The following is a 27,971-nucleotide window of genomic DNA, read 5'->3' as shown; positions in this document are numbered from 1 at the left end:
GAGCAAGACAGTTGTTAATGTTTTATGTATGTACTTTACACAGAAAAGGCTGGTGAACACTCCAGCGCTATCATACATTTTCTTAAGAAACGTTCCTGAGTCGGAACTTCAGCATAATGTCGCTTTCAGACCGAAGAAACAGGGACCTTACGACCGGCTTCATAGGAACGACCGTTTCTTCGCACCGAAGCACTTTACACTTCCTTAGCGTTGTGCAGATAGCCGCTTTGATCTCTAGAATAGAAAACCGCTTTCCCAGGCACTCCCTGGGACCAAGACCAAACGGCATAAACGCCGCCGGGTGGTGGGCGCGGGCTCCACCGCGGAATCTCTCCGAGTCGAATCGGAATGGATTGGGCCAAACTTCTGGATCGTGGTGTACCTGCCACGTTGGAGCCATCACGTTGACGCCAGCTGGAAAACGCTGTCCGAGAACTACGGTGTCTTTGTTGCACTGTCTGGACGTGATTAAAGCAATAGGAGGATACATGCGGAGGCACTCGCATACGAACATGTCTAGACGCTTCAGCTGGTGGATGACTTCGTACGTAAGTTCGCCACTATGTTCCAGGCCTTGCATCATTTCCGAGTAGATGTCTTCCTGTTCGTCGGGGTTCATGGCCAGTTCGTACATTGCGATAGACATAGCTGTTGCGGTAGTTTCGTATCCCGCCACCAAGAAGACGAAGCAGTTTCCCAGAAGCTCGTCGTCAGTGATCAGTGGGATATGCGGTTTCCTGCCCTCAAATCCGTTTGATTCCGTGCCCTCCTGGGCATCAAGCAGTAGCTGCAACATGTCCAGCGTCGAGGGTTGGTGTCCACGCCGGCGAAGTTTTATTATCTGACGCAAACGTTCCAGCAGGTCACAATAGATCCTGGAGATCTCGGTGAATGGGAACACCCATCGCAAAAGGCCCCGGAAAGCGGGAACCTTAAGCGCTCCTTCGACCAAGGTGCCCTCGGTGTCCTCGGCGACGCTCCTGACTACTTTCAGTAGCGGGTCATTTGGGTCTCCCTGGCAATCGACCTGCGGTAGCGAAATAATTGAGTTAGGGTCCATACCGACTCCCCTACTTGCAAGTTAGCAGAAACTATGATTATTAGCAGATCCTTCAAACTATCACACGGGATAAGTGTGGCGTTAACCGGAGCAGTGACAGACAGTGACCAGCTTTCCTGAAAGGAGGCATCCGGTCGGAGCAATTGAAGGCACGTATTGCAAGCCTAGATCCGCCTGTAGCCAACAACATCCTCGTATCGCTGTTTACTGAATTTCTGCTTAATTTTACTTCATGTGATTCATGAGCGCACCTTCTCACGAACCGGCCGGTGGTTTCTCAGACTTATCAGCGCACAAAATCTTCCCGTGTACGTATGTGTCGCGCTATACCAAACGCGATGGTATCCAAACTAGCGGGATCTCATAATCTGCTTTCCGTATAAGAGAACGCTGGAAACATCCAACGCTAACATGGTTACATGGAATAACATGGTAAACACTCAATATTGGGGGCCAGCTCCACTGGAAAAGCTGGCGCCACAGTCGGCGTGACGTGGCATCAGGGATCACGTGGCCACAGCAGACGCGTGGGCTGCTTCGGAAGTGCCGAAGCGAGCTGAAGACGAAAGTTTAAAGTCCTACCTGCGCTGCAATTTGGATTAAGTGATGAAGCTTTGCCGCCTTGGGTGTCTTCTTGACAACCTTTGAAAGTACTATAATAGGTAGTGGCTGCCTTTGGAGGCACGCAGCATGGTAGGCTCCTGCTGGGTGCCACAGTACCGGACGTACGCAATGGAGCCCGGAGTCAGCCTTATTTACAGGTAGCCGCACGACAAGCTGCGCGAAGCTTGGCTCGCGAAACTTAGAACCGGCAAACGGCCATCGGCTACAACTAGGGTATGCAGCAAGCACAGATGCGAGGAAGATTTCTGCTACGGCACCGGGACTGCGATGTTCGGAGAGTAGCAGAAAACGCGCACTGAGACGCTCGCCCGCGCCCGCTGCCCGGCTAATGTAATGATGGTTTGGTCTATGAACTTGTTGATGCTTGATGTTTATAAGTGATGTGATTCTGGCAAGCTCACTCAAATGGAAAGGGAGCTGTAAGAAGCACATTAAAAAGGCATGGCATATGGTTTTATGGCATACAATTATGTACTGTGACATACAATTAATGTACTAGATTACTAAAAAGAAGCAGTGGGAAATCGCGCGCTGAGAAGAACGATAAACATACAGTGCGACGCAAATAATGTTGAAACGTCTAAGAATTTATAAAAAGGAAAAAGATTGAATCCTCGCGACGGCACATAACAGTCGCCGTAGGGGTCGAAGTCTCTATAACGAAATTATTTTTGAACACCTCCGATAGCGTCTACGCAACAAGGGTTGCTTGTGTACTGTGAAATGCTCATATTCTGCGGGCTAAAACTCATGGCACGGTGCGAAAATGCGCTCGCAGCGGAAGCGAAATATTGCGCGCGGACATGCGTGCAGACGGGCAGTCGGTCGCAGCGAACCCGTGCGGTCGCTGCATTGAGGCTTCATTATGGTATGCTTCATTTGGTTATGCAGACAGCCCACTATAAGAACATATTTCACATAGTTTGCTCTCAGCGTCTGCCTACCTTTCACGCAAGAAGCCGGTTAGGGAGACTCCATCGCGGCGACCGTGCACAGTGGCGTTCACTTTACGTATTCGGTAAAGAGATAGCGTCTGTAAACGATTCTGTGCTTTCAGTCTGTCCAAAATTATTATTTCGACAGTAAAAAACTTCCCTCGTTTTGAGAGTACTTACAGAAATGTCCAGGAGGGCTGTCGCGTGATGTTTTTATTGAGCGCCGTAAGCCAAACCTGTGAGGAGCGCGCCGCGTGATCCCTCAAACTACGCAAGGGAGGCGCTTCCGACAGATGGCGGCTCCGTAAGTCCATACACCGACCACATCTCCTCGCATCCACTTACTCTGGACCCCTGGTCATACCTCGCTGCCGGGTAACGAACGCGCACATGCGGTTGCCCGAGAAATTTCCCTCCGGGCGACTCGGCGTGGTGAGGCGACTAGTTCAGAGTGGGGGGATCCCTTGCTCCGTTACAAAGACATACTCCGTCATTATACACGCATTCGTCGCACCCATGCCGCACCACCGCCGTCCTTCTCGCGGGAGGAAGCAGTGGCATTACGCCAGTTACAAACCGCAACTTTTCCAAATCTTGTCTCTCTCAATAAATTCTACCCACACTGTTATGCAGATCGTTGCCCTGGCTGTGGCAGCTTGCCCACAATCTTCCACGTCACGATTGAGTGCACTGCAAACCTCTTTCCTCCCTTGCCAACTCTCCTTTACCCCCTACGTAACAAATAGCTGTGGGACGATGCCCTCCGCGACGGACCTCCCGAGGTCCTACGAGCTGTGATACAACGGGCTGGAAACATCGCCGGAATCATCTTAGGGACCCTGGACTGAGGGTTCCTCCCACACTGCTCTCGCCATTCAAATATTATTAATAAAGATGTTTTACTCTCTCTCTCTCTCTCTCGCCCTCAATATAGTTCTGTCTCTGAAACGGCATACCTATCTACGAGAGTGTCCGGTGTTTCGACTGGACAGTGTGGTGAACAATTTTTGCCGCGCCGCCAAAGGAACGGTGAAAGCCTGGACGTTTTGAAAACGCTAAGCCACCCGCAACCGTTAAATAAAATATGGAGGACGCTTAAGCTTCGCCTTTAAGTATGGAACGTGATAGCATTAAAAGATCTCTGACTGCTTCTCACGCTTCCCAGCAACTGAAGCATTATGTAACCGTAATGTTTACCGGGCAACCCTGGCCGCGAACGCTATACACGAAGGCGGGCTTTCTGGTGGAAATGCGGCCTCTTGCTTGGGCCATGATGCGGCGGGGACGAACGCCGTCTGTAGGTATTGCAAGGAAACGGGCGCGTCGCTCCGTGGCCCCCGAGATACTCACGTGCCGGCGCGCGCAAACGGCGGACGCCGTGGCCGGTCTATGTATTGTAGCAACGCTGGAAAAGGAATTTTTTTTAGTTTTCGCCTATCATAAATATGTTTTCTCGTATAGTCAAATTACAATCCGACGCTATTATGTCTGTAGATTGTGTGTAAGTCGTACTTTATGATTTTTCTGCGTATTTTAGCTTAAGAAATTCAATTAGTTCAGTAGCTTCCTTGCGCCACATGGAGGGCCTGGATGGGTGGTTCTAGAATATTTTTGCCGAGACGACGTCCGACTCTGGACGCCGACACAGGATTTCTGTGACACGGGGCCCTTAACGCTGTTGCGGTGGCCGCAACGGCGAAGAGACCTTAGCCTTGGTGCACGCATTCTCGCCCCCTTACCCACGGATCGTACGACGCCCTGATATCTGCGTAGGCTCCACAGTACTGTCTCCCTTCAGCGTGCGGGACGGCTAAGCTTCGTGTGTATCTACCCTCTTTCTTCTAATCGGCGAGAGAGGGGCCGGCGGTGTCTGTGTGAGCGTGTGTGTGTGCCAGTGCCTTTCCCTGTGCTGGGCGAGGGATGGTTAGAAAAACCGTTGAACTTTCTTACGTCTCCCAAGCGGCGGCCGCCAGCGTGGAGAGCGTTCGCTCTTTCCTTCTTTTGAGAGAGGGCGCTCCAGACATTATAAAGGACGCCTCCGCCAACGGTCTTCAACCTTCAGCAGACTTGAGCACAAGCTAGAGTGTGTGTCGCTCTCCGTCAGGAAGCTTGTCAAGCTGACTGCTCCGTAATGATGTAAATAAACGATAGTTGTTGATCGTTGCGTCGTCGGCGTATCTTCTGCCTGGCCCCCTTCAGAACTCGTGAGCTGCTGCAAGGTGCAGTCAGCAGCACATTCCTGAGTACCTGGGCGCACACTTTGTAACGACTAGTGCCCAGTGGTGCGATCCGACAACCACTGGTCAAGCTCCAGATCGCGAGGCCCACGGCTCCACGGTCCTGGGTAAACCGTCTTTGACACGGGCGCTTATGCGATGTGCTAACTTTCCGCAGAAATGAATACATCTTTTGACACATCACTGAACTCTTATAGTGATTATTGACGTTTCCTTTTCCATATACCATCCGCAATGAAGTAGCAAGCACTACCTTAAGGTGCCAACGTCTCCTTAATAGAGGAAGCCACTTTGACATCACTGTACACGAGAAATCCACGTAATATAATCTCCAGGCGATCCCTATGTCTACTACAACTTAATTTATTTTTGTTTATTTATCGTGATTCAACTCAATGTGAGGCTCCCAAAGCTGTGCTAGAATTCTTGTCAACCACAGGACTAGAATCTCGTCTGTAATGCTCATACTCAGCGAATGACTGTGTTATGAGTCGTTTCTTCCTCTCTTTTTCTTCTTTATTTCTTGCTTTATCTCCTTCTTCTGTGTGTCTTTAGTTTTTCTTTCCTCTGCAAGCTTGTGGATGTGTTGTCCCTTTCAGGAGACAATTGCTAGCCCACTTTTATTTATCTTTGTGGCGTTTATATACGCTTACATGATTTTTAATAATATCACTCATCCATACCACGAAATATTAGCATAACAGTGATATTAGTAATGTTTCAAATTAAGTTATACTTAACACACATTTCACACGAGTGCCTGATTGGAGCCGAAATTTTATTAGGTCAACAACAGCATTTCAACTTTTTCGCGTCTTTGTCTACACCCTGCCGAACTGCAGTTTCGATTGGAATAATTTGGAGAAGTGGGGAGTGACTTTAGTAATGATAACGTATTCAGCCTACTCTTGCACCTTCTCTCGCTCCTTCATTATCTAAGGGAAAGTCAATTCTATCCTCCTTGTAGTTTATATGTATCCCGATAATTGATATTGCAACAACGCAAGTTTTCTTTTTTTCTAATTATCATTATTACATCTCATCACGCGTGCAAATCACACCGGATGTGGTTACCCTACCTCGTCCTCGTATCCATTTTCTGCTTTCTTATAGTTTTCACAATCACGCAGGTCTTTCAATATACCTTTTCCGCTTGGCAGTACATAGACCAACTTACCTCCCATGCAAGGGCACACTTTGATACGACGTCCAGGGAAAGGCCTTTGAATAATTTTGTCATGTTTACTGGTTGTCCATCATCCACGTGACTGTTGATGACTTCTAGTGTCTTCTCGCAACAGCTCACAATGGTTAGAGTCAAATGTTTCATCTTGGTGGAGCTGAAGCTGGGGTTAACCACGCTCCGCACTTTCTTCCATCGGACTCCTGCGAAATGTCGGATCAGCCCAGTTCATGTTACGGACTAACAAATAATTACTATCAATTCCCTTTTATAAATTGTTTAGTGCTAAAAGTTTTTCTATGCATACTCACACTTGCAGTCTCTCCTTTCAAGAGGCCTTCATGTCTGCTGTTCGTGTCTGAGCGCGCGGACTTTCATATGGGTCGCAGACGATACTGACAATCTTCCGGTGAATTAATGATTTATTTGGATGAAGAAATATGCGATGATGCTGCACTCGTGATGTACTTCAAACAGCTTTTACCCCGTGCAGTTGAGGCGCCAAGGGAATTCGGCCAGCAAGCTAAATTTCACCTTTACGATGGAAGTATCGAACAACATTGCAGCGTCGCGTCTGTGCATGTCAGAGGCCCAAGCCCAAATGGGTATCTCGATGGAGCTGTCATATTAGGCAAAGATGTGACCAATAGTGTCTGAAATAATATATTGCCGGTGGCCCCACCATATACACCAAAGCAACAAGTATTGGTAACACAATAGTTATCTTCGAGTCTTCGAATTTCTCTAGCTTAAGTGTGGCAGGGCGGTCAAGTGTGCGTTGCTGGCAAAACATATTTGCCAACATGATGTCTGAACGTTACAGCACTTTTTTTTTGTGATTACGCATTGCATTTCAGGCCCTCTCAGGACTGCTCGTTCGTTCTTATTCCTTCTTGCGTCATCTTATTACTCCTCCTTTACATTGCGTGCACTTGAGGGGTGGTATGGGAAACACCTTTATCTTGGGTAAATAATAATTGTTCAGACAAGCAGGTGCGTCAGTTACCTGCTCAGTAAACACGGCTTGAATATTAAAAGTGAACGCGCATGCATGTGTACTTCGGATGCTGTGGCATTGTTTAACGAAGTAATGCACCCTTAACTAAAGCTGAAATGCACGCCCACGCCCGCTTATCAATGGAAGCGGTTAACATCAAGAAGAAAGAAATGAATAGTGGCACACACGCTTGCTTGTTTGAACTCGAAGGCGATGTGAAAGTCACGCGTTTAAAGCCATGGACGGCGTAACAGAAAGCATATTTCAAGGTTTGGTTCCCCTTATGCCCTGTAATGTTCAAAGTTTGCTTCTTATATTTTTCGCAACGGCTCGTAGGACATAGTCGTATCTATGCATATCTAGACTTTCTTTTTCTGTGCCATTCGTTGGAGCTCTACCGGCATAATAAATTAGGAACAATGCTACACTCTATTTGCACTCAAATCTTAATTAGGTGCACTCACTCTTAATTCCTGCATAATCACATCGCCCTATGGCGTTGTATCCTTGCTAAGCTATTCCTCTAAAAAAACGCTCTTATCCTACACACCGGACTTAACTACAGTGTTGAAGGGCGAAATATGCAGTTATACAGCACGTTCCAGCTTCTAGAAAATTTGTAAACCAGATATAAAAAAAAAAAAAACACCGGCCGCACCTATTCTATCTCACGATGACTGCCGCGTTAATGCGATTACCATTGAAGCAATGTTGTGACACGCAGTATTGCTAAAGATACCTTTATTTATAATCTGTAGTCGGGGAAGCAGGCTAAGAAAGGTAATCGCATTAATACACCCACGGCCAGAGCCACCACAGACCACAGCGTCTACCCACCGTCGGATGCTACAAAGAAAGTTTCAACGCGGTTTCCAAATCACAGTCAGTTTTGTCCCGCTGACAATTTAGAATTGGCGTTCGACATATTTTACGTCGAATGAACTACGGCGCGATTGCAGAGCCGTATTTTTCAGGCGCAAAACTTCAATTTTTATTGTCAGCTAGAACGGCGTGCCTTCTGTCTTTTATCAGTCGGACGTACAATTTCCTTTTTTTTGTTTCACGAGCGAGAGCGACGTTTCAGCGGATGGATAGCAGGCAGCAGCCCCACGCCAAAGTGGGCGAAACAATCTAGGAATGCTAATCGCATTAAAAAAACTGCTACCGTCGGCGTGAAAAATTCATGCAGATAACACTCTCTGTGGGAGTCGTTCTAAGCCAAAATGTGGTGAGCGGGCAAGACGACACAGCACATCTCAAGAAAAAGAAACGCGCAGCGGGATTCGGGGATGAAAGCGCCCCGCGACTAACGCGGACGCCACAAAGCTCTCGCACGAGAGCTCGTGCGACTCAAAGAACTAGTTGGCGTTGGCAAGAGCGTCCGATTGAGGTGGTGGTGCTGGTGGTGGTTGTGATGCTGCTAAACGCGTGTTTAGCCTGGCGGACATTGTTGGCAATTGTTTCTTTACCAAATGTTTCACCATGTCAGTCTTCCCGGAAGGACTGCGGATAGTGCGCAAGAAAGTGTCACGCATTCTTCTCCCATTTCTGCGAGAGACAGGACTGATGGACACATTGTGCGGTTGAGGCAACATACTCCTCCGGTCACGAAAACATTCGGCGAGCCCGGACCGGAGTTCTTGAATAAACACTCTCTCTACGAAAACAGGAGAGAGTGTCAAAGGAAGCCATTCGTTTAAATAACGGAATGATGTTCGTGAAGGCGTATATTTGTTGCAATGAGGTTATTTTGGTAGCATTTGTTTGCACTCGGCATCTTCTCGCTACCTGCGGGCTGCCAGAGCCAGCCAGAGCGCCTGCGTTTTTCTCGTGTAGCCCCGACTACCGCGCGGCGCACTTTTGGGCGCGTTCGTTTTTCTTTGGCCGAGTGGATATTGGTCTGGCAGAGTTTTGGACGCTTTTTGGCTAGCAGACGACAAAAAGAAACAATGGTCGCTCGCCGCCATCACTGTGGGCACTCAGCGGATTGCAACGCGTTCGCTTGAGGGAATCACCTTCATTTCGATATTATTGCAACCTCTCCGGAAAGTCTTTTGTCTCGCCGGTGTAGGACACCGACTAGTATGCGTAAGGTTCTGTTTGGACCAAGCGTCTCACGTTTTCTTCGATATTCCTCCGGTAGCCACATTAGGTGCCCAAAGTAGGCATTCGATTCTTACCAACATGCTTTCCTTTGCTTTTTTTTTTTTCATTTCGGTGCCCCGCCTAACAAAAGAAAAAAAGTCATTGTTGCGGCGCTGTGAATTGTCGCATGGGGAAAGGTCGATTTTGTTACTTCGTTTGCAGAAAGTAATGGGCCACGAGACTCGTGATTTGCCGGATACTCTTATGATAGTATTGTGATAGCAAATATATATATATATATATATATATATATATATATATATATATATATGTACATATGTATGTATGTATGTATGTATGTATGTATGTATGTATGTATGTATGTATGTATGTATGTATGTATGTATGTATTGAAATTCCCCTGTGCACTACATCTGCAGGCTTGGAGTGACGCCTCACACCGGCGAAAGATGCCGAGAGCGAGTGGGGCTATACTAATCCAGGTACAACCAAATTAGGAAGGCCCACTAAGCTTGAACAAAGACACTCCCTCACCAGAACAGGAATCGGCATCCCTGGTGCAGTATTCGGCCACAACCTCCCTGATGATATCTACAATTAACCAATGGCCCTCAGTCCCCAGGAGCGGCGGAGCACCTGAGCAAGGCAGCGGTCAGACCTGTAACGCAGCAGAGGGTGCTAAGAATCTCTGGGTCCGGACACGCCGCCAATGGAAACTGACCCTTGCAAAGTTTAACACCCGAACCCTCTCGAGTGAGGCTAGCTTCGCGGGACTCTCTGAGGAACTATCAGGCATTGTTTGGGATATCATTGGCCTTAGTGAAATTAGAAGAACTGGTGAGGCTTACACATTGCTAAATAACGGCCATGTCCTCTGCTATAGAGGTCTCCCTGATAAGAAGCAATACGGGGTAGGATTCCTAATCCATAAGGACATAGCGGGCAGCATTGACGATTTCTACAGCATTAACGAGAGGCTAGCAGTAGTCGTAATCAAACTTAATAAGAGGCATAGATTAAAGCTAGTACAAGCCTACGCTCGAACATCCAGTCACGACGATGGGGAAGTAGATCAGTATTATGAAGATGTTGAATTAACGATGAGAAAAGATCAAACTCGGTATAAAGTAGTAATGGGCGACTTCAATGCAAAAGTGGAGGAAAAGCAGGCTGGTGAACAAGCAATTGGCAAGTACGGTGTCGATTCTAGGAACGCTAGAGGAGAGATGCTGGTAGAATTCGCAGAAGGGAATAAGCTCAGAATAATGAATACCTCTTTCAGGAAACGCAGCAACAGAAAGTGGACCTGGAAAAGCCATAATGGTGAAACAAGAAATGAAATTGATTTCATACTTTTTGCCGATCCCAGCATAGTGCAGGATGTAGAAGTGATAGGTAGGGTAAAGTGCAGTGATCATAGTTTAGTGAGGGCTAGGATTCACCTCAATTTGAACAGAGAAAGAGTAAAATTGGTCAAGAAAGAACAGGTCAACTTAGAGGCAGTAAGGGTAAAAGCAGACAAATTTAGGCTGGTACTTGGAAACAAATATGCAGCCTTAGAACAGAGAGATGATGATGATGACATAGAGGTAATGAATGAAACCGTAACGAGGCTGGCTTTCGAGGCAGCAATTGAAGTGGGAGGCAAGGCACCAAGGCAACCAGTAGACAAGCTCAAGCACAAGCAACAAAAGAGCTAATAAAGAAACGACGAAGAATGAAAGTGTCCAACTCAAGAGATAAGATATAATTCGCGGAACTGTCAAAACTGATCAACAAAGCGAAAATAGTGATATTAGAATTTATAACGTGAGAAAGACTGAAATATCCTGAAATCAGTGAGAAGGAAACTTGGCATAGGACAAACCAAGATGTATGCACTGAAAGATGAGCAGGCTAATATCATCAGCAACTTCGAAGGTATAGTAACAGCAGAAGAATTCTATACTGACCTGTACAATACCCAGAGGAGTCAGAATGCCTCCATTCGAAGCACTAATGAAGAGGACAAAGAAACTCCTCCTATAACTAGCGATGAGGTCAGAAGGGCCTTGCAAGACATGAAATGGGAAAGAGTGGCAGGAGAAGATGGGATAACAGTCGATTTAATCAAAGATGGAGGAGACAATGCTAGGAAAACTGGCGGCTCTCTATACGAAGTTTCTATTGACTGCAAGGGTACCAGAAAACTGGAAGAATGTAAACATTATACTAATCCACAAAAAGGGAGACATTAAAGAACTGAAAAATTATAGGCCCATTAGGTTACTCCCTGTATTATATAAAATATTTACCAAAATAATATCGAATAGAATAAGGGCAACACTGGTCTTTAGTCAATCAAGGGAACAGGATGGCTTCTGGAAGGGATACTCTACAATGGATCACATCCATGTCATTTATCAGGTTATCGAGAAATCCGCAGAGTACAATAAGCTTCTCTATCTGGCTTTCATAGATTACTAAAAAGCATTTGATTCAGTAGAGATACCAGCAGTCATAGAGAGATTGCGTAATTAAGGAGTACAGACCGCTTACGTAAATACCCTGGAAAATATCTACAGAGATTCCACAGTCACGTCAATTCTACGCAAGAAAAGTAGGAAGATACCTATAAAGAAAGGTGTCAGACAAGGACACACAATCTCTTCAATGCTATTCACTGCGTGCTTGGAAGAATTATTCAAGCTATTAAACTGGGAAGGTTTAGGAGTAAGGATCGAGGGCTAATACCTCAGCAACCTTTGGTTTGATGATGACATTGTTCTATTCAGCAACACTGCGGACGAGTTACAAGAAATGATTGAGGACATTAACAGGGAGAGTGGAAAAGTGGGGTTGAAGATTAATATGCAGAAGACAAAGATAATGATAAATAAGCGGGCAAGGGAACAAGAGTTCAAGATCGCAAGTCAGCCTCTAGAGTCTGTGCAGGAGTACGTTTACCTAGGTCAACTAATCACAGGCAACCCTGACCATGAGAAGTCCAAAAACAAGAAAGGGGCTGACAGATGGAATAGCACACTGTGGTATAAAGTTTATAAACAGGGATAAGGTGCCTCAGAAAGGCTGGCCAACGTTTCGATAAAAGGACTTATCTTCGTCAAAGGTGGCCTCGTCATCCTCGGCGGCGTGTTAGGTTTAAAGGGTTAGTGTAGTGACGTCATGTGCGAGTGTTGTCGCTGGCGGCTGGTTTTAAAGAGAGAGACTGCAGAGGAAACGCGCGCTGTCGTCGGACGTCTGTGAGCTTCGTTCCCAAGAAGGGGGGACAAGAGCGGAAGAGTGGCAGCGCGGGGAGAAAAGAAAAGAAAGAAAGGAAGAGAAAAAAACCTTTCTTTGTTTTCTTTTCTCCCCGCGCTCCCACTCTTCCGTTCTTGTCCGCCCTTCTTGGGAACGAAGCTCACAGACGTCCAACGACAGCGCTCGTTTCCTCTGAAGTCTCTCTCTTTAAAACCAGCCGCCAGCGACAACAGTCGCACGTGACGTCACTGCACTTACCCTTTAAAACTAACACGCCGAGGATGACGAGGCTGCCTTTGACGAAGATAGGTCCTCCTATCGAAATGTTGGCCAGCCTTTCTGAGGCACCTTATCCCTGTTTACAAATTTTATACCACAGTGACCATGAGAAGGAAATTCACAGAAGAATAAAAATGGGTTGGATCGCATACGGCAGACATCGTGAGCTCCTGACTGGGAGCTTAGCGTTATCATTGAAAAGGAATGTGTACAATCAGTGCATTTTTCGAGTGCTGGTATATGGTGCACAGACTTGGAGACTGACGAAGAAGCTTGAGAACAAGTTAAGGACCGTGCAAAGAGCGATGGAACGAAGAATGCTAGGCATAACTTTAAGAGACACAAGAGAGCGGTTTGGATCAGAGAGCAAACGGGTATAGACGATATTCTAATAGACATTAAGAGAAAAAAAAAAAAACTGGCGCTGGGCAGGTCATGTAATGCGCATATGTGATAACCGTTGGACCATTAGATTAGATTGAGGTGATTTCGTGGTGGTTTTCGATGTCACCGATGTTCTATCGAGAACGTTATCGATCCGGTAACCTATGTTCAACACCAAAAGACGTGTAAGAGGTTATCTGTCGCAATGTTCTTAGATATAAAGGGAGCCTACGGCAACGTTCTTCATGACGCCATACTTGAAGCATTGGAATCGGTGGGCCTAGGCGGTCCATTATATCGTCGGACACACAGTTATTTACATAGGCGGTCTCTATTTCTTAACACTGAAGCTGGCCCAACCTCGCAGTATTATACGCACCATGGAGTTCCACAAGGCGGTGTCTTGAATCCCACGCTTTTCAACCTTGTACTCATTGGTCTCGTGGAACGACTTCCGAACACAGTTAAAATATCTATGTATGCCGACGACATCTGCGTCTGGGCATCTGGTGTGACACGGCCGCAAGTACGCGCCAGGCTTCAAAAAGCTGCCACGTCAACATCGGCGTACTTAAATGAACAAGGCCTCAAGATCTCGCCAGAAAAATGCGCATTGGTCGCGTTTAACCGAAAGCCAATGAGATCATACGATGTATCTATCGACGGTCAAAGCATACCTTATGTCAGGACGCACCGATTCTTAGGCGTAATCATTGATCGTGACCTCTGCTGGAGTCATCATGTGGCCTACCTAAAAAAGCGTCTGACGGATATCTCTAATGTGTTTACGTTTCTTGGAGGAAGTCTGGGGTACTTCAGTACATGCAATGATGCAACTGTACAGGACAGTCTTTCTTGGGTATTTGCGATACAGCTTGCCTGTCCTGACCAACACCTGCAGAAGTAATGTCCGTACACTAGAAAGCGTCCAGGCCCAGGCACTTAGGGTGTGTCTTGGATTGGCGCGGTGCTCGTCAATGGCTGAAACAATTGCCATTGCACACGATTTCCCAGCCAAGACTCATATAGTCATGGAAGCGCTCAGAGCACACATAAGACTGCTCGAGCCCCTGCCCATCATCTAGCCTCACTGCCAGAGGATCGACCACGTGCTTCCTTTTGTGAAACAGTCCTGCCCTATCGTGCATACCTTCCATCAGGTTATACAGCTCCAGCAAAAGTTCCGTTTCCACCATGGTGCTTGGCTCAAGCAAAGGTTCGACTAATGGTACCAGGAATACGAACAAAAGCCCAACTCTCGTCTCCAGCACTCAAGCAGCTTTCACTGCTCTTGCTGTACGAGACGTACAACGAGCATCATCATCTATATACTGACGCTTCAACCAGGGTGAATGGGTCTGCAGGATCGCTGATCTTTCCTGCAAAACCTTCCACCATAAAAATTCGAGTATCGCACCAGACTACATCGACTGCCGCGGAGCTTGCTGCTATTCGTTGTGTACTTCGTGTAATTTCTGAAGAACTACCCAAGAAATGGAGCGTGTTCACTGACTCCAACGCTGCTCTTCATTGTTTGGTTTCTGCCTTACGCCGAGGACCCCACGAACAACTAGTTCTAGAAATCAGACTGCTGCTTCACCACCTCGCGAGCAAGGACACGACATCACGTTACAGTGGATTCCAAGCCACTGTGTCATAATGGGCAATGAACATGCCGACGCAGCAGCACGATCTGCACATGAGGAGGGCTCGCAAGAGTCTATTCCATTCTCAAGAACAGACGCTGCAATGAAAATTCGTGTGCTTGCAAAGGAAGCCATCAAAACTTTATGGAACACACCAAGCTTGAAGCATACACGTCTACACCGACTGGACCCATCCCTTCGACTTCGACCCCCATCTGGACTCTCTCGACTCGAAAGAGCAGTACTTTGCCAACTGTGGCTTGGTGTCGCCTACAGAAGATCTTTCGCTTTCCGAGTCGGTATGGACGACAGCGCGGCTTGCAGTCATTGCGGTGGCGAGGAGGCTATCGAACACGTACTTTCCCACTGTCCTCAATACAGCGCGCACCGGCTGTCACTAGCGACTACGTTGCCACGCCTTGACGACAGCCCACTTTCAGAACAGTCAGTTTTGGAATGCCGACATGAACTGTCGTCGCAGCGAAAGTCAGTCAAGGCTTTTTTGAGCTTTTTACGTCACAGTGGCCTAGTAGAAAGACTATGATGACCCCATTCCGTCCCTTTTCATATTTTTTCTCACGCTTTTATTTTTGTCACGCTCTTCTTTCCGTCTTTACTTCCCCTTTCCCTTCCACTAGTGCAGGGTAGCAAACCGGAGGTTTTAGCTCTGGTTAACCTCCCTGCCTTTCTCTATTTGCATCTTTCTCTCGTTGGACCATTAGGGTGACAGAATGGGTACGAAGAGAAGGGAAGCGCAGTAGAGGACGGCAGATGACTAGGGGGTGCGACGAAATTAGGAAATTTGCGCGTGCTAGTTGGAATCGGTTGACGCAGGACAGGGGTAATTGGAGCCTATTTTATGTCCTGCAGTGGACATAAAATAGGCTCATTATGATGATGATGATGATGATTTATATGGACATTCCAGGCGCATTCGCGCCGTCGTCGTCGCCATTATGTTCCGTATAAACTCCAAAGGTGATAACATCGTCACCGCGCACCGCATGCTGTATGTGCGAGTGAAAGCGTGGGGGGAGGGGGGGAGCCGACGATGGTGGCTCAGTCTTGTGTGCGCAAGGGAGAAAAGCGGGGACGAAGCGCGCCGGCTTCCGTCGCGCGCGATGCATCGGGGAGAGTTGATCGGGGGGGAGGGGGGAGGGGGAGGTCGGCTTAGTATTCTGTGATCTGTGAATCTGATTGCGCAACATGTTTATTTGACTTGTTTTTTATAGAGACTTTTGCTAAGATACGCATATTTATTGGAGACTTATACGTATATTTAAATATCCTGTTGCAAGGTTTTGTGTATACATGCAATGAGCTTTGTTTCCAGTTACACTTCTTTTGCCCTTTATCAAGTTGTATCTTCGAATTTCTAATGTATATTTTGTAGAACTCCTGCTTTTTTATGTGCTCTCTGTTGCGACTATAATTTTGGTGCAATTACTCACAATACGCGACCGGTGACTGCTACTCCTGCGCAATACATTGGAACGAAGGACAGCGTCATTGAGATTTCTCCCTGGCCGTTGCATATGTACAAAAATGAAAACAAGGTTCTTGAATGACAAAAATTCATTAAAATATTTGTCCTCAACTTGTTCATTTCATGGCTTTTATTTTTTTTATATTAGAGGCATGCACGGCTTTGCTGGTTTTGAACTGATATAGTTTTGAAGTTCGTGTGATGTTTTCTTTACTTATGAAATAGACAAAAAAGGTGGAAGCATTGACATCAGTTATTTCAGGCACAATTTCGTAGGTCGTACGAATATATTCTTTTATGAAAAAATACAGATTTTACATCTTGAGCGTGCGTAGCATTCAGAATTCGTTTGAAGCATCTTTGGCAATGGCAATGCAGTTATTATGCATGTATTTGATCCCTCCACAAATTCTATAAGGAGCAAGCCGAGCTGGAACGAGTGCCCCCCTCCGAACGAAATTTCTTGCTACGTCACTGACCAGCACACCTGCAGGGGCCCATAGAGATGGATGTACGTATAAGCCGACTGGTTGTAGGTATGCTGTCATGTGTTGAACTATTCGGCAAGGCAACAGCATCCAGTAATTACGGTCAGCAAAGTCGGGGCAAGTTACTGTATTTAGATTTAGGTGCACGTTAAAGAATTTAACGGCGGGTGGCTGAAAATACCTTTTTTTTTTTCTTTTAATGTGAAACGACTCCTGGAGGTGTACAAATAGTCAAGTCAACCGGCAAGGCCTAAGCACAACTCAAAAAGCGGCGGTTGCAGCCATTATTCGCTGCTTCGAACGCGAGCGACCTCACCTGTGACGTAGAGCAAGCTGCTCAAGAGAGGCTCCACGGGTATAAGCATCGGCGGCCTCTCGTGAAAGATCTGCATTTGCTTGACAAAACACTCTTTGATCATATCCAGGTCACTGATGATCACGTAGGGAATCTCGGCCATGTAGTAACCGAACACTTTGCCATACTTCTGCACCCAGCTGTCCATCACCTGCGCAAGAAGCCGCGCACGTGAGCGAGAAACGCAGGAAAATGTCTTGAAAAGACCTGATAATTTTGCCGTGCGCCTTTTTTTGCCAAACAAATTGCAAAATACAAGCGGATTGACGAGAGTTCATTTCATTTACTAATTGCATGGAAAACTAAAGAAACATTAGCGACATTTTCTATGTTTACTATAAAGATAAAATTTGCAGAGGAAGCTATAAAGAGGCAAAAGCAAAGCAAAAGCAAAGAAGGGACATCCTATATGGAGATGTGGGAACGCTGAGCTGACCTTCTCAGGTTAATGTTTAAGAGGATAAAGAGAGGGAGAGACCGGGGCACACAAAGTCGCTGATGGCTCTTAAGAAAATTGAGGTTTCATTAGTGAACGAATGCTATAACCAAATACCATTAATGAATGCGATTCCATAAATGGACGGGTTTCTTTTTTGTTTTGTTTTATTTCTATACGTCAATCGCGGACCCAGCGACATCATGAAACTCGATAGTCTCCCACTCAAGGGAAACGAGGCGCAGTGGTACGCAGATGGTAGTAAGGTACTCACGACCTGTGCGCGTTTCAAATGGGGTATTATGTCCAGCTGGCATGTCCTGCTGCCATGGGAGCTGTTTTTTAGCTAAATATGTACGTGAAAAAGCCATTTCACATCGACAACAACCTGTGTGCAGATAATCCAAAAAATGCCCACCGCACGTACACAAGAGAGGAGGTCAACCGGCTGACTCCTACTGTTTCATTTATTTATTTATTTTGCCTTTAATGGGTTCAAATATTTCTACCAGGTTTCAGTTCGTTTAGCAGCGCTAAACCAAACTATTGCGCAGAACCTACAAATTTTGAAGCTTCACTACACATGGTGTTCGCATCACATTTTCCTCACATTGATGCGTGACCATCATCAGAAATGTCAAGCGATAATCGCTGTCTGTGCACCTCCAAGAGCATATGTACGCGTTGGCTCTGGCCAGCATAGGTTATAATCACTTTAATTAGTTCACCCCCTATATGTGAACAAACACAACATCATATAGCGAACAGCGACATACAAAGGGTTCGTTGTTTTTTCTCGTGACTTTGTGGCTAGCCCTGTGCTAATTTAAACGTACAGTAAACCACGAAAGTTTACGGACCACGGGATCTCAGAAAACGTTCAATTTCCGAGCAGCTTCTAACAGTAGTCAGTAAAATCAAACATCAGAATGTTATTCACATATAGGCATACTGGTTTCAGATTTCCTGTTCCGTAAACTTTTGTGGTTTACTGTACTTTTGTGCTTCAGCAACTGGCATATTTAGCTGTGCATATACAGAGACAGCTCTGACAAGACTGCTAACATCAGGCGCCGTGTTATGACTTTAATGACCTTGATGCGATCTTTGCCTAGTTGTCCATAGTTGCCCAAGATAAGCTCTGGCTCCGGCCCTGGAATTCCGTGCCTTCGGAAGAAGTTGTGGTCATACTTTCTCTTCAGCAGCCAGATAATCGGAACAGTAGCTGCCACAACTGTGAAGGCTACAAGGATTGACCATGGAGAGAAATCCATCTGGGAGTGGGAAAGCAAATTACAATAAATTAATATTTTACAGAAACCTATGAGCCGCCCAAAGCATCCATTTGTGTGCGTAAACATGCAAGAAAGAAAATAAGTTTTCGTAACAATGTGATACTTAAGCTCGCACGCTCTCGGCTTCGAAGCCCGTGCCGTAGACCATCGAAATAGGGCACCAACATGATTCGTATCGTAAATTATATAGCATATACATTAGAAATTTACGGTAGTGCAACATCATAGCATGTAAAATATCTACAGTTGGCCACAAAAGTTTACGGGACACGTTTTCCAAAACAAATGTGGGTTTCTGCTCTGTTAAGGCATGGCACTTCTAATTTCTTGGATCATTGTGTAAGTCACAAGGACTACTCCTCTCTGAAATAACGTTCATAGGTGATTCGATGGGCGATAGTTGGCATGACATGACTATGTTGTGTATTATTGCGCTTGCGAAGTAGAACACACAGGCACGCTGAGACATAAACGGTCCGCGTGCGTTTCTTGCTGATGTGTTAGTGTCCCTACGTGCGCTACCTAAGCAGCGCAACTTACACCATACAATTACGCACTGAAATTCCAAATTCGGGGCTCTGTGCACATGACCTCGCGGGAACTCAGTTGCATCGTAAATACCATGTTCCATACATTTTTGTGGCTGACTGTTTCGGGTGCCATTTTCACTAGTCAAAAATGCACTTGCAAGAAAAAAATACCTACCAGTTGTGTGATTATTGGTCAATGCGGCAAAACAAGAGGTGAAAGACAGAGAGGTTAACCAGATGAAGTGTCCGGTTGGCTACTCTGCACAGGGGGATGGGGTAAGGGCAGAAAAGATAAGAAAACAAGAGAATATTAAAAAAAGAAAAAAGAGGGAATGCATCAGTTCGCATATATTATAGTTTTTCAATGAGTCCCGTTTTCTTTAAAAAAAGCACACTAGCGCTTTTAAAGCAGTTTGTGCCGACCTCGGCTAGGACCAGGGTTCAAGAATTCTGCCTTCCGTAAGGGGACGTTTGGCAATCCTGTCGGGCGTAGTGCTGATGAATTTCCTTTGTGCATTGAAACGACGACAATCACACAGAAAATGCGCTATCGTCTCTTTGCACCCGGAAACTTCACCTGGACTTGGTGACCATTCCGATGACGTAAGAGTACGCATTGGTAAAAGCTACTCCAAGCCATAGGTGACAGATGAGAGTTACCTCCCGCCGTGGTAGGAAAATGTGGAAGGTTCCAGGGAACAGAGGTTCCAGAGAGATCAGGATCCAGGGAATAACGGCGCTGGTTTTTAAAGTCTGCCGAATTCCATTGGACCAACGTAAGCTATCGAGCAAGCGCACGGAGCTTTCCCGCTGCGTCTGTTCTTGACAGCGGGATAGCGAAGCAATCGGCACTGTTATGTTAAGATCGAGGGGCTGCGTCTGCTTGATTGTTTCCGAGGATGCCACAATGACTTGGAAACCATTGAAATACGATGTCATGTCCTGTCTCACCTACCCGATGGTAAATTTCACGTTTATGCGCGACAAGTCGTTTATGGGGTCCACGGCGTAATGCAGAAAGCAAACTGGAGGGCGGCCTTAGAATCAGAGATGGACCATTTCTGGGGCGTTTCCTGATCGATCAATTGAGTAAATGCACGCAGAGCTACAAGTTTCACAGCCGTCGTTGTTGTTAAGTGCGATGTTCTGAATTTTATCACTGTAGATTTTTCTGGGACAAATACTGCAGCTGCTGGAGTGCATGACCGACCCATCGATGTAAACATGTAAACGGTCACTGTGGACTTCATGTAATAGCAATAATGCAGCCTGCTTCAATGCTGCTCACGGCATTTGTGCCTTCTTCTTGATGCCTGGAATGGTAAGCCCTACTCGAGTTGAATGCAGAGACCACAGTGGCAACGAAGGCCATGGTGCTGGGACGTAATTCGTTGGTAGCAATGCTCCGTGAGTAGTCACGAGAAGGCTGAAACTCGTATGCGGCCTAGTTGTTGGCAGGAAAGCAAGATGGGGAAAGGGCGTCCTTGCGACATGTCGAATGTGCACGCTTAGAGCGTCGACTGCAATATATGTTGCTATAGGGTGGTCACGCGCTATGGCGATTGTGGCTGCTGTGGATGCACACTTAGGGAGGCCGAGGCACGCCTTAGAACTTGGGCTTGTATACTTTGGAGTGTGCGAGCGTTCGTTTTACTGATGCTTCCCAGAACGGGCAGGCTGTATCTTAGAAAGCCAGTAAATAATGCATGGTACAGCTGTAGCATCGATTGCACAGATGCACCCCAAGACTTTCCGCAGACAAATTTCACTTCACTTTATTTTCTTAAAGACCCTCGTGTGAGGGTATTACATAAGGGGTGCGACACATGTAGATTAACAGAATACAGAAAAAATGTTGAACGAGTTATACAAAGAAAAATTATTATCGTGATGCAAGCGCACGCGCAATTTGGTTAAGAAACATAGATGGGCATGTGATGGCAGCAAGTTCTTGGGGAAGGCCGTTCCTGTCGCTAGCAGTTCGGGGAAAGAATGATGAAAAAAAAGATGTGCGGGCTCGTGGTCGAGATACCTGCTCTTGATGACCGGTGCGAAGAGAGAAGCATAGTGGGGGAGGGGAGATCTAGAGTTCCTGTGATAGCTCGGAATAAAAGAATTTATTAAATAAGCATAAACTAGCAATGTGGCGATGAAGTGCAAGAGTAGGTAGGTTGGACTGAGATTTCAGAGATGATATGCTGATATCAAAAAAGTACGAGGAATGAATTAATCTAGTTGCCCTGTTTTGAACTGATTCAAGTGAATTAGTAAGGTATACTTGTTTCGAAAACCAGATGGGCGATGCGTATTCTAATTTTGATCGAACTAGTGATTTGTATGCGAGTAGCTTAACATGCTGGGGGGCAGAGGGGAGATGACGCTTTAAGAAGCTAAGCGTTTTGTTAGCAGATGAAATAATGTTCGCGATATGGCTATTGCATGTAAGATCATGACTAAGATGAACACCGAGATATTTATATGATTGGACAGGGTCGATAGGAACGTTAGAGATAGTGTAGGGAAACGGGAGAGGATTACTGTGACGGTGGAAAGAAATATATTTGCATATGTTTATATTAAGTGTAATTAGCCAGTCGTTGCGCCAGTTTTCTACCAGATTTAGGTTATCTTGTAGGGATTGCTGGTTAAAGGTGTCAGTAACTGTTTTGTAAATAACGCAATCGTCGGTAAACACCCGTATATGGCAATCTAATTTCTGAGGTAGGTCGTTAATATAAATTAAAAACAAAAAAGGCCCTAGGACGGATCCTTGGGGCACCCCTGAGGAAACTGGTAATAAGTAAGATATTTGTTTATTGATGACGATTGATTGGGAGAGGTGAGTCAAGAATTCTTTTATCCTAGCTAGTACGTCACAATGCAAGTTTAGGCCGGTAAGTTTAAGAAATAGGCGGTTATGGGGTACCTTGTCAAATGCCTTAGCAAAGTCGAGGAAGATTGCGTCAGTTTGGAGGTTAGCGTCAAGGTTGGTATGCAGGTCATGAACGAAAATGGCTAGTTGAGTTTCACCGGAGTATCCTTTACGAAATTCATGCTGTGATGAATGAAAGAAATTATCTGAGTCTAGAAACTGCATTGATAAAGAGTAAATGACATGTTCCATGAGCATGCAGGGTATGCTGATTAGTGATATGGGGTGGTAGTTAAGTGGTGAACCTTTTTTACCCGATTTGTGGACGGGGACGACCTTCCCCACTTTTCACTCGTGGGGTACGATACCTGCAGAAACGGACTGCGAGAACAGCGAGCATAAAAACTTGACAGACGTATGGCGAGTTTTTTAGGACCTTTGTGTTGATTTCATCAATGCCGGTAGATGAAGAAAGCTTTAACTTCTCTATAAGAAGGCATATGCCGGTTTCTGAGAACGTAATGGCTGGCATTGCAGTTGTGGGGTCACTGGCTGCCATGAGGCGTGGTGGTTCTTGTTCTTTAGTGAATACAGATGCGAAGGCAGAATTAAATATGTTAGCACACTCAACGTCCGAAATAACGGGTCCAGAATCGTCAGTCAGGGTAACAACGCGCGAAGAATGGTGGTTTATAAGCTGACAGAATTTAGTCAGGTTATCTGTAAGTATGTTCGGCAAGTCGATATGATAAAATGAACGTTTAGCGTTTTTTACTGCGACCACATTCGCCTTTTCAGCAGCGTAGTATTTTTCCCATGTTCTGCTCCGTTTAGCACTTCGGAAAAGGCGTTTCTTTTTTTTCTAATCTTCCAAGAGTCTTGGTGAACCATGGCTTGTGGTGGTTAGCGCGGAAGCTGCATATGGAGATATATTTATTAGTCAATACATTCATTTTATGTTTAAACATTGACCAGTTTGTGGGGATGTCTTGTTCGTAAAATGACTCCTGATATGATGGAAAAAAGGCCTCCAATTCCGCATTAAAAGCCTCATAGTTTCCTTTATTGTAAAGAGAAATTGTTTTTTCGGAAGTTGCTTTTGTTATAGGAGTGAAGTTAAAGCATGCATGAATGACTTTATGACCGCTGATTTCACGGAGATAAGTAATAGCGTTGAGGCTGTCGGGGCAGCTAGATAGTATGAGGTCAAAAATGTTAGCAGTATCTCCGGCGATGCGTGTAGGCTGGGTTACTAGTTGGACTAGGTTAAAATTTAAGCTGGGGACTGAGGGCCGGGGTTTGATTTGACCCCAGCAGCTGCGAAGCAACTGACCACGGTGGCGGTCAGACCTGTGACGCAGCAGAGGGTGCTAAGAATACCTGGGTCCGAACAGGCCGCCATTGGAATCTGAACCTGGCAACGTTTAACGCTAGAACGTTATCTAGTGAGGGGAGTCTAGCGGTGCTATTGGAGTAATTAGAGGGCAGTAAGTTGGATATAATAGGGCTCAGTGAAGTTAGAAGGACAAAAGAAGCATATACAGTGCTAAAAAGCGGGCACATCCTGTGCTACCGGGGCTTAACGGAGAGACGAGAACTAGGAGTGGGATTCCTGATTAATAAGGATATAGCTCGTAACATGCAGGAATTCTATAGCATTAACGGGAGGTTGACAGGTCTAGTTGTGAAACTTCATAAGAGGTACAGATTGAAGGACGTACAGGTCTACGCCCCTACATCCAGTCATGATGACCAGGAAGTCGAAAGCTTCTATGAAGAGGGGGAATCGGTGATGGGTAAAGTCAAAACAAAATACACGATACTGATGGGCGACTTCAATGCCAGGGTAGGCAAGAAGCAGGCTGGAGACAAGTCAGTGGGGGAATATGGCATAGGCTCTAGGAATAGCAGGGGAGAGTTATTAGTAGAGTTTGCTGAACAGAATAATATGCGGATATGGAATACCTTCTTCCGCAAGCGGGGTAGCCGAAAGTGGACGTGGAGGAGCCCGAATGGCGAGACTAGAAGTGAAATAGACCTTATACTCTGCGCTAACCCTGGCATCCTACAACCCTGGCACCTGCTCGGCAAGGTGCGCTGCAGTGACCATAGAATGGTAAGAACTCGAATTAGCCTAGTCTTGAGGAGGGAACGGAAAAAACTGGTACATAAGAAGCCGATCAATGAGTTAGTGGTTAGAGGGAAAATAGAGGAATTCCAGATCAAGCTGCAGAACAGGCGTTCCGCTTTAACTCAGGAAGAGGACCTTAGTGTTCTAGCATTGAACGACAATCTTATGGGTATCATTAAGGAGTGTGCAATAGAAATCGGTGGTAACTGCGTTAGACAGGATAATAGTAAGCTATCGCAGGAGACGAAAGATCTGATCAAGAAACGCCAATGTATGAAAGCCTCTAACCCTACAGCTAGAACTGAATTGGCAGAACTTTCGAAGTTAATCAACAAGCGTAAGACAGCTGATATAAGGAAGATTAATATGGATAGAATTGAACATGCTCTCAGGAACGGAGGAAGCCTAAGATCAGTGAAGAAGAAACTAGGAATAGGCAAGAATCAGACGTATGCGTTAAGAGACAAAGCCGGCAATATCATTACTAATATGGATGAGATAGTTGAAGTGGCTGAGGAGTTCTATAGAGATTTATACAGCACCAGTGGCACCCATAAGGATAATGGAAGAGAGAATAGTCTAGAGGAATTTGAAATCCCACAAGTAACGCCAGAAGAAGTAAAGAAAGCCTTGAGAGCTATGCAAAGGGGGAAGGCAGTTGGGGAGGATCAGTTAACAGCAGATTTATTGAAGAATGGTGGGCAGATTGTTCTAGAAAAACTGGCCACCCTGTATACGCAATGCCTCATGACTTCGAGCGTACCGGAATCTTGGAAGTACGCTAACACAATCCTAATCCATAAGAAAGGGGACGCCAAAGACTTGATAAATTATAGACCGATCAGCTTACTGTCCGATGCCTACAAAGTATTTACTAAGATAATCGCAAATAGAATCAGAAACACCTTAGACTTCTGTCAACCAAAGGACAAGGAAGGATTCCGTAAAGGCTACTCAATAATAGACCATATTCATACTATCAATCAGGTGATAGAGAAATGCGCGGAATATAACCGACCCTTATATATAGCTTTCATTGATTACGAGAAACCGTTTGATTCAGTCGAAACCTCAGCAGTCATGAAGGCGTTACGGAATCAGGGTGTAGACGAGCCGTATGTAAAAATACTGAAAGATATTTATAGCGGCTCCACAGCCACCGTAATCCTCCATAAAGGAAGCAACAAAATCCCAACAAAGAAAGGCGTCAGGCAGGGAGATACGATATCTCCAATGCTATTCACAGCGTGTTTACAGGAGGTATTCAGAGACCTGGAGTGGAGATAAGAGTTAAGAGAATTGGGGATAAGAGTTAATGAAGAATACCTTAGTAACTTGCGATTCGCTGATCATATTGCCTTGCTTAGTAACTCAGGGGACCAATTGCAATGCATGCTCACTGACCTGGAGAGGCAAAGCAGAAGGGTGGGTCTAAAAATTAATCTGTAGAAAACTAAAGTAAGAGAACAGAAGTTTACGGAAGAGAACAGCAGTTTACGATAGGTAGCGAGGCACTGGAAGTGGTAAGGGAATACATCTACTTAGGGCAGGTAGTGACCGCGGATCCGGATCATGAGACTGAAATAATCAGAAGAATAAGAATGCGCTGAGGTGCGTTTGGCAGGCATTCTCTGATCATGAAAAGCAGGTTGCTATTATCCCTCAAGAGAAAAGTGTATAACAGCTGTGTCTTACCAGTAATCACGTACGGGGCAGAAACCTGGAGGCTTACGAAAAGGGTTCTACTTAAATTGAGGACGACGCAACGAGCTATGGAAAGAAGGATGATGGGTGTAACGTTAAGTGATAAGAAAAGAGCAGATTTGAGGGAGCAAACGCGAATTAATGATATCTTAGTTGAAATCAAGAAAGAGAAATGGGCATGGGCAGGACATGTAATGAGGAGGGAAGATAACCGATGGTCATTAAGAGTTAAGGACTGGATTCCAAGGGAAGGGAAGCGTAGCAGGGGGCGGCAGAAAGTGAGGTGGGTGGATGAGATTAACAAGTTTGCAGGGACAACATGGCCACAATTAGTACATGACCGGGGTAGATGGAGAAGTATCGGAGAGGCCTTTGCCCTGCAGTGCGGCATAACCAAGATGATGATGATGATGATGATGATAATAATAATAATAATGATGATGATGATGATGATGATGATCATGATGATGAAAATTTCAGCAGACATTCATAGATTCACGGGATTCATCCTGTCTAAAAATAGGTCGATGTGGGGCACACCAATTTGTGCCAGGATAGTTGAAATCTCCAAAAAGGAGAAGTGTGCCTTAGGGTGTCTAGCTTTAAGTTAGTTTCAAATGTGCAATTTACGGGGGGATTCGGGGCTATTATGAGGGGGTCTATAACAAACTCCAATTAATATAGATACAGGTGTGGCGCGATAAAGGAGCAATAATGTTTCAAGGTCTGATGAGATATTGATGTGGGAACACTGTAGCTGATTGCTTGTAGCAATTAGGACCCCACCTCCTGGAGAGCTAGTGCGATCAGCACGGAAAAGAATAAAGTTTGGTAGGTTGCAAAGAACTTGAGCGTCGCTGATATTATTAGTCAGCCAAGTCTCTGTCAAGACTAGCAGGTTGCTACCTGTTGAAGACACGAGGCTGGACACAAGGTCACTCTTTGAAAGCAAGCTGCGTATGTTGGCATAGATAACCGAGAGGCAAATATTCTCTCGAGGGGCGGTATCGCAAAGATTAGATTTGTGACGATGGCGAGGTAAGCGCTATGCTATTTCTGTAACCGTTTCTGTGGCAGAATCAAAGGTGTAGCCTTTCTTTTCGAGAAACAGTGTCTTTTAACGCAGGCAGAACGGTCCGGTTTCTACTTTTGCAAACGCAACAAGGTGTTTGCGTGCTTTACGAACAGGAACTGAAAAATCTTCTCCGATGCTAAAATCGGTGCCCCTTAACTTGGGCCTGTTTGGGAGGACAGTTTCTTTTGTTTTAGAGGACAAAAATTTCACTATAATCGGCCGCTGACGGCCTACTTCGTAGCGGCCCAAACGATGTGCACGCTCAATTTGACATGGGTCTAAGGTTATATGTAATTTGTCCCGACAATGTCGGATTAGCAATTCTTCCGATTCGACGAACGTTTCGCGTGAATTAGAATCCGAAAGGCCATAGAATATCAAATTGTTGTGGCCTGATCTATTTTCTGCGTCATCTAACCGAGCTTCAAGGTTAGTAACAAGAGCAGAAGTCTTAGCGGGCACAGATTGGGCAGACTGTAGATAAATTTTGAGAGTAGAGACGCTCGGGAGAACACTTTCTAGGTCTGCTACGCGCTTGCTCAAATCAGAAATGGTTATGTCAATAGAACGCATCTGACGTTTAAGGTCCTGTACATCGGCGATTATTTGGTCTTGACCGGTTGACAACGTCTCCAGCTTAGCAAGAATACAGTCCAATTTGTCAGGACCAGAGGTCGTCTCTATATCGCCCGACAAGAGCAGGAGGGATATTATAACACCAAAACATTCACCAGCGACAAAAATGCAACACTGCAGGCTCGGCAGCTGTACCAGACAGTAGTTATTAGTTTTTTTTAGCAAAAAGGCAGTATGGTTTACTGACCTGCATTGAGAAAGTCAGCGGATGAGGAGGCTGTGTCATAGCACAGCTACCGAGCCCACAAAGCGCGGGCGGGAGGCGGTGCTTT

The 27,971-nt window shown here is 45.7% G+C and overlaps 1 protein-coding gene across 3 annotated transcripts; it reads right to left on the bottom strand.

The window, feature by feature from the left end:
• Positions 1–7: 7 nt before the first annotated feature.
• Positions 8–27,971, bottom strand: LOC126548452 (cytochrome P450 3A5-like). Of its 3 annotated transcripts, none has more exons than XM_055063632.1 (6): positions 27,887–27,971; positions 19,457–19,540; positions 18,551–18,730; positions 16,982–17,171; positions 6,034–6,242; positions 8–1,027 (listed from the first exon to the last, which is right to left on the bottom strand). In XM_055063632.1, the coding sequence occupies exons 3-6, from the start codon at positions 18,728–18,730 to the stop codon at positions 83–85; spliced, it is 1,524 nt and encodes a 507-aa protein (XP_054919607.1). In that variant the 5' UTR covers positions 19,457–19,540; positions 27,887–27,971; the 3' UTR covers positions 8–82. The 3 variants fall into 3 exon arrangements, with proteins under 3 accessions (XP_054919607.1, XP_054919608.1, XP_054919609.1); XM_055063633.2 differs by lacking the exon at positions 27,887–27,971 and adding an exon at positions 27,642–27,853; XM_055063634.2 differs by lacking the exon at positions 27,887–27,971 and adding an exon at positions 27,658–27,853.

This window comes from Dermacentor andersoni, chromosome 1, assembly GCF_023375885.2.
Source record: "Dermacentor andersoni chromosome 1, qqDerAnde1_hic_scaffold, whole genome shotgun sequence".
Classification (NCBI taxonomy): Eukaryota; Metazoa; Arthropoda; class Arachnida; order Ixodida; family Ixodidae; genus Dermacentor; species Dermacentor andersoni.
This window is presented reverse-complemented; position numbering and strand designations above follow the sequence as displayed.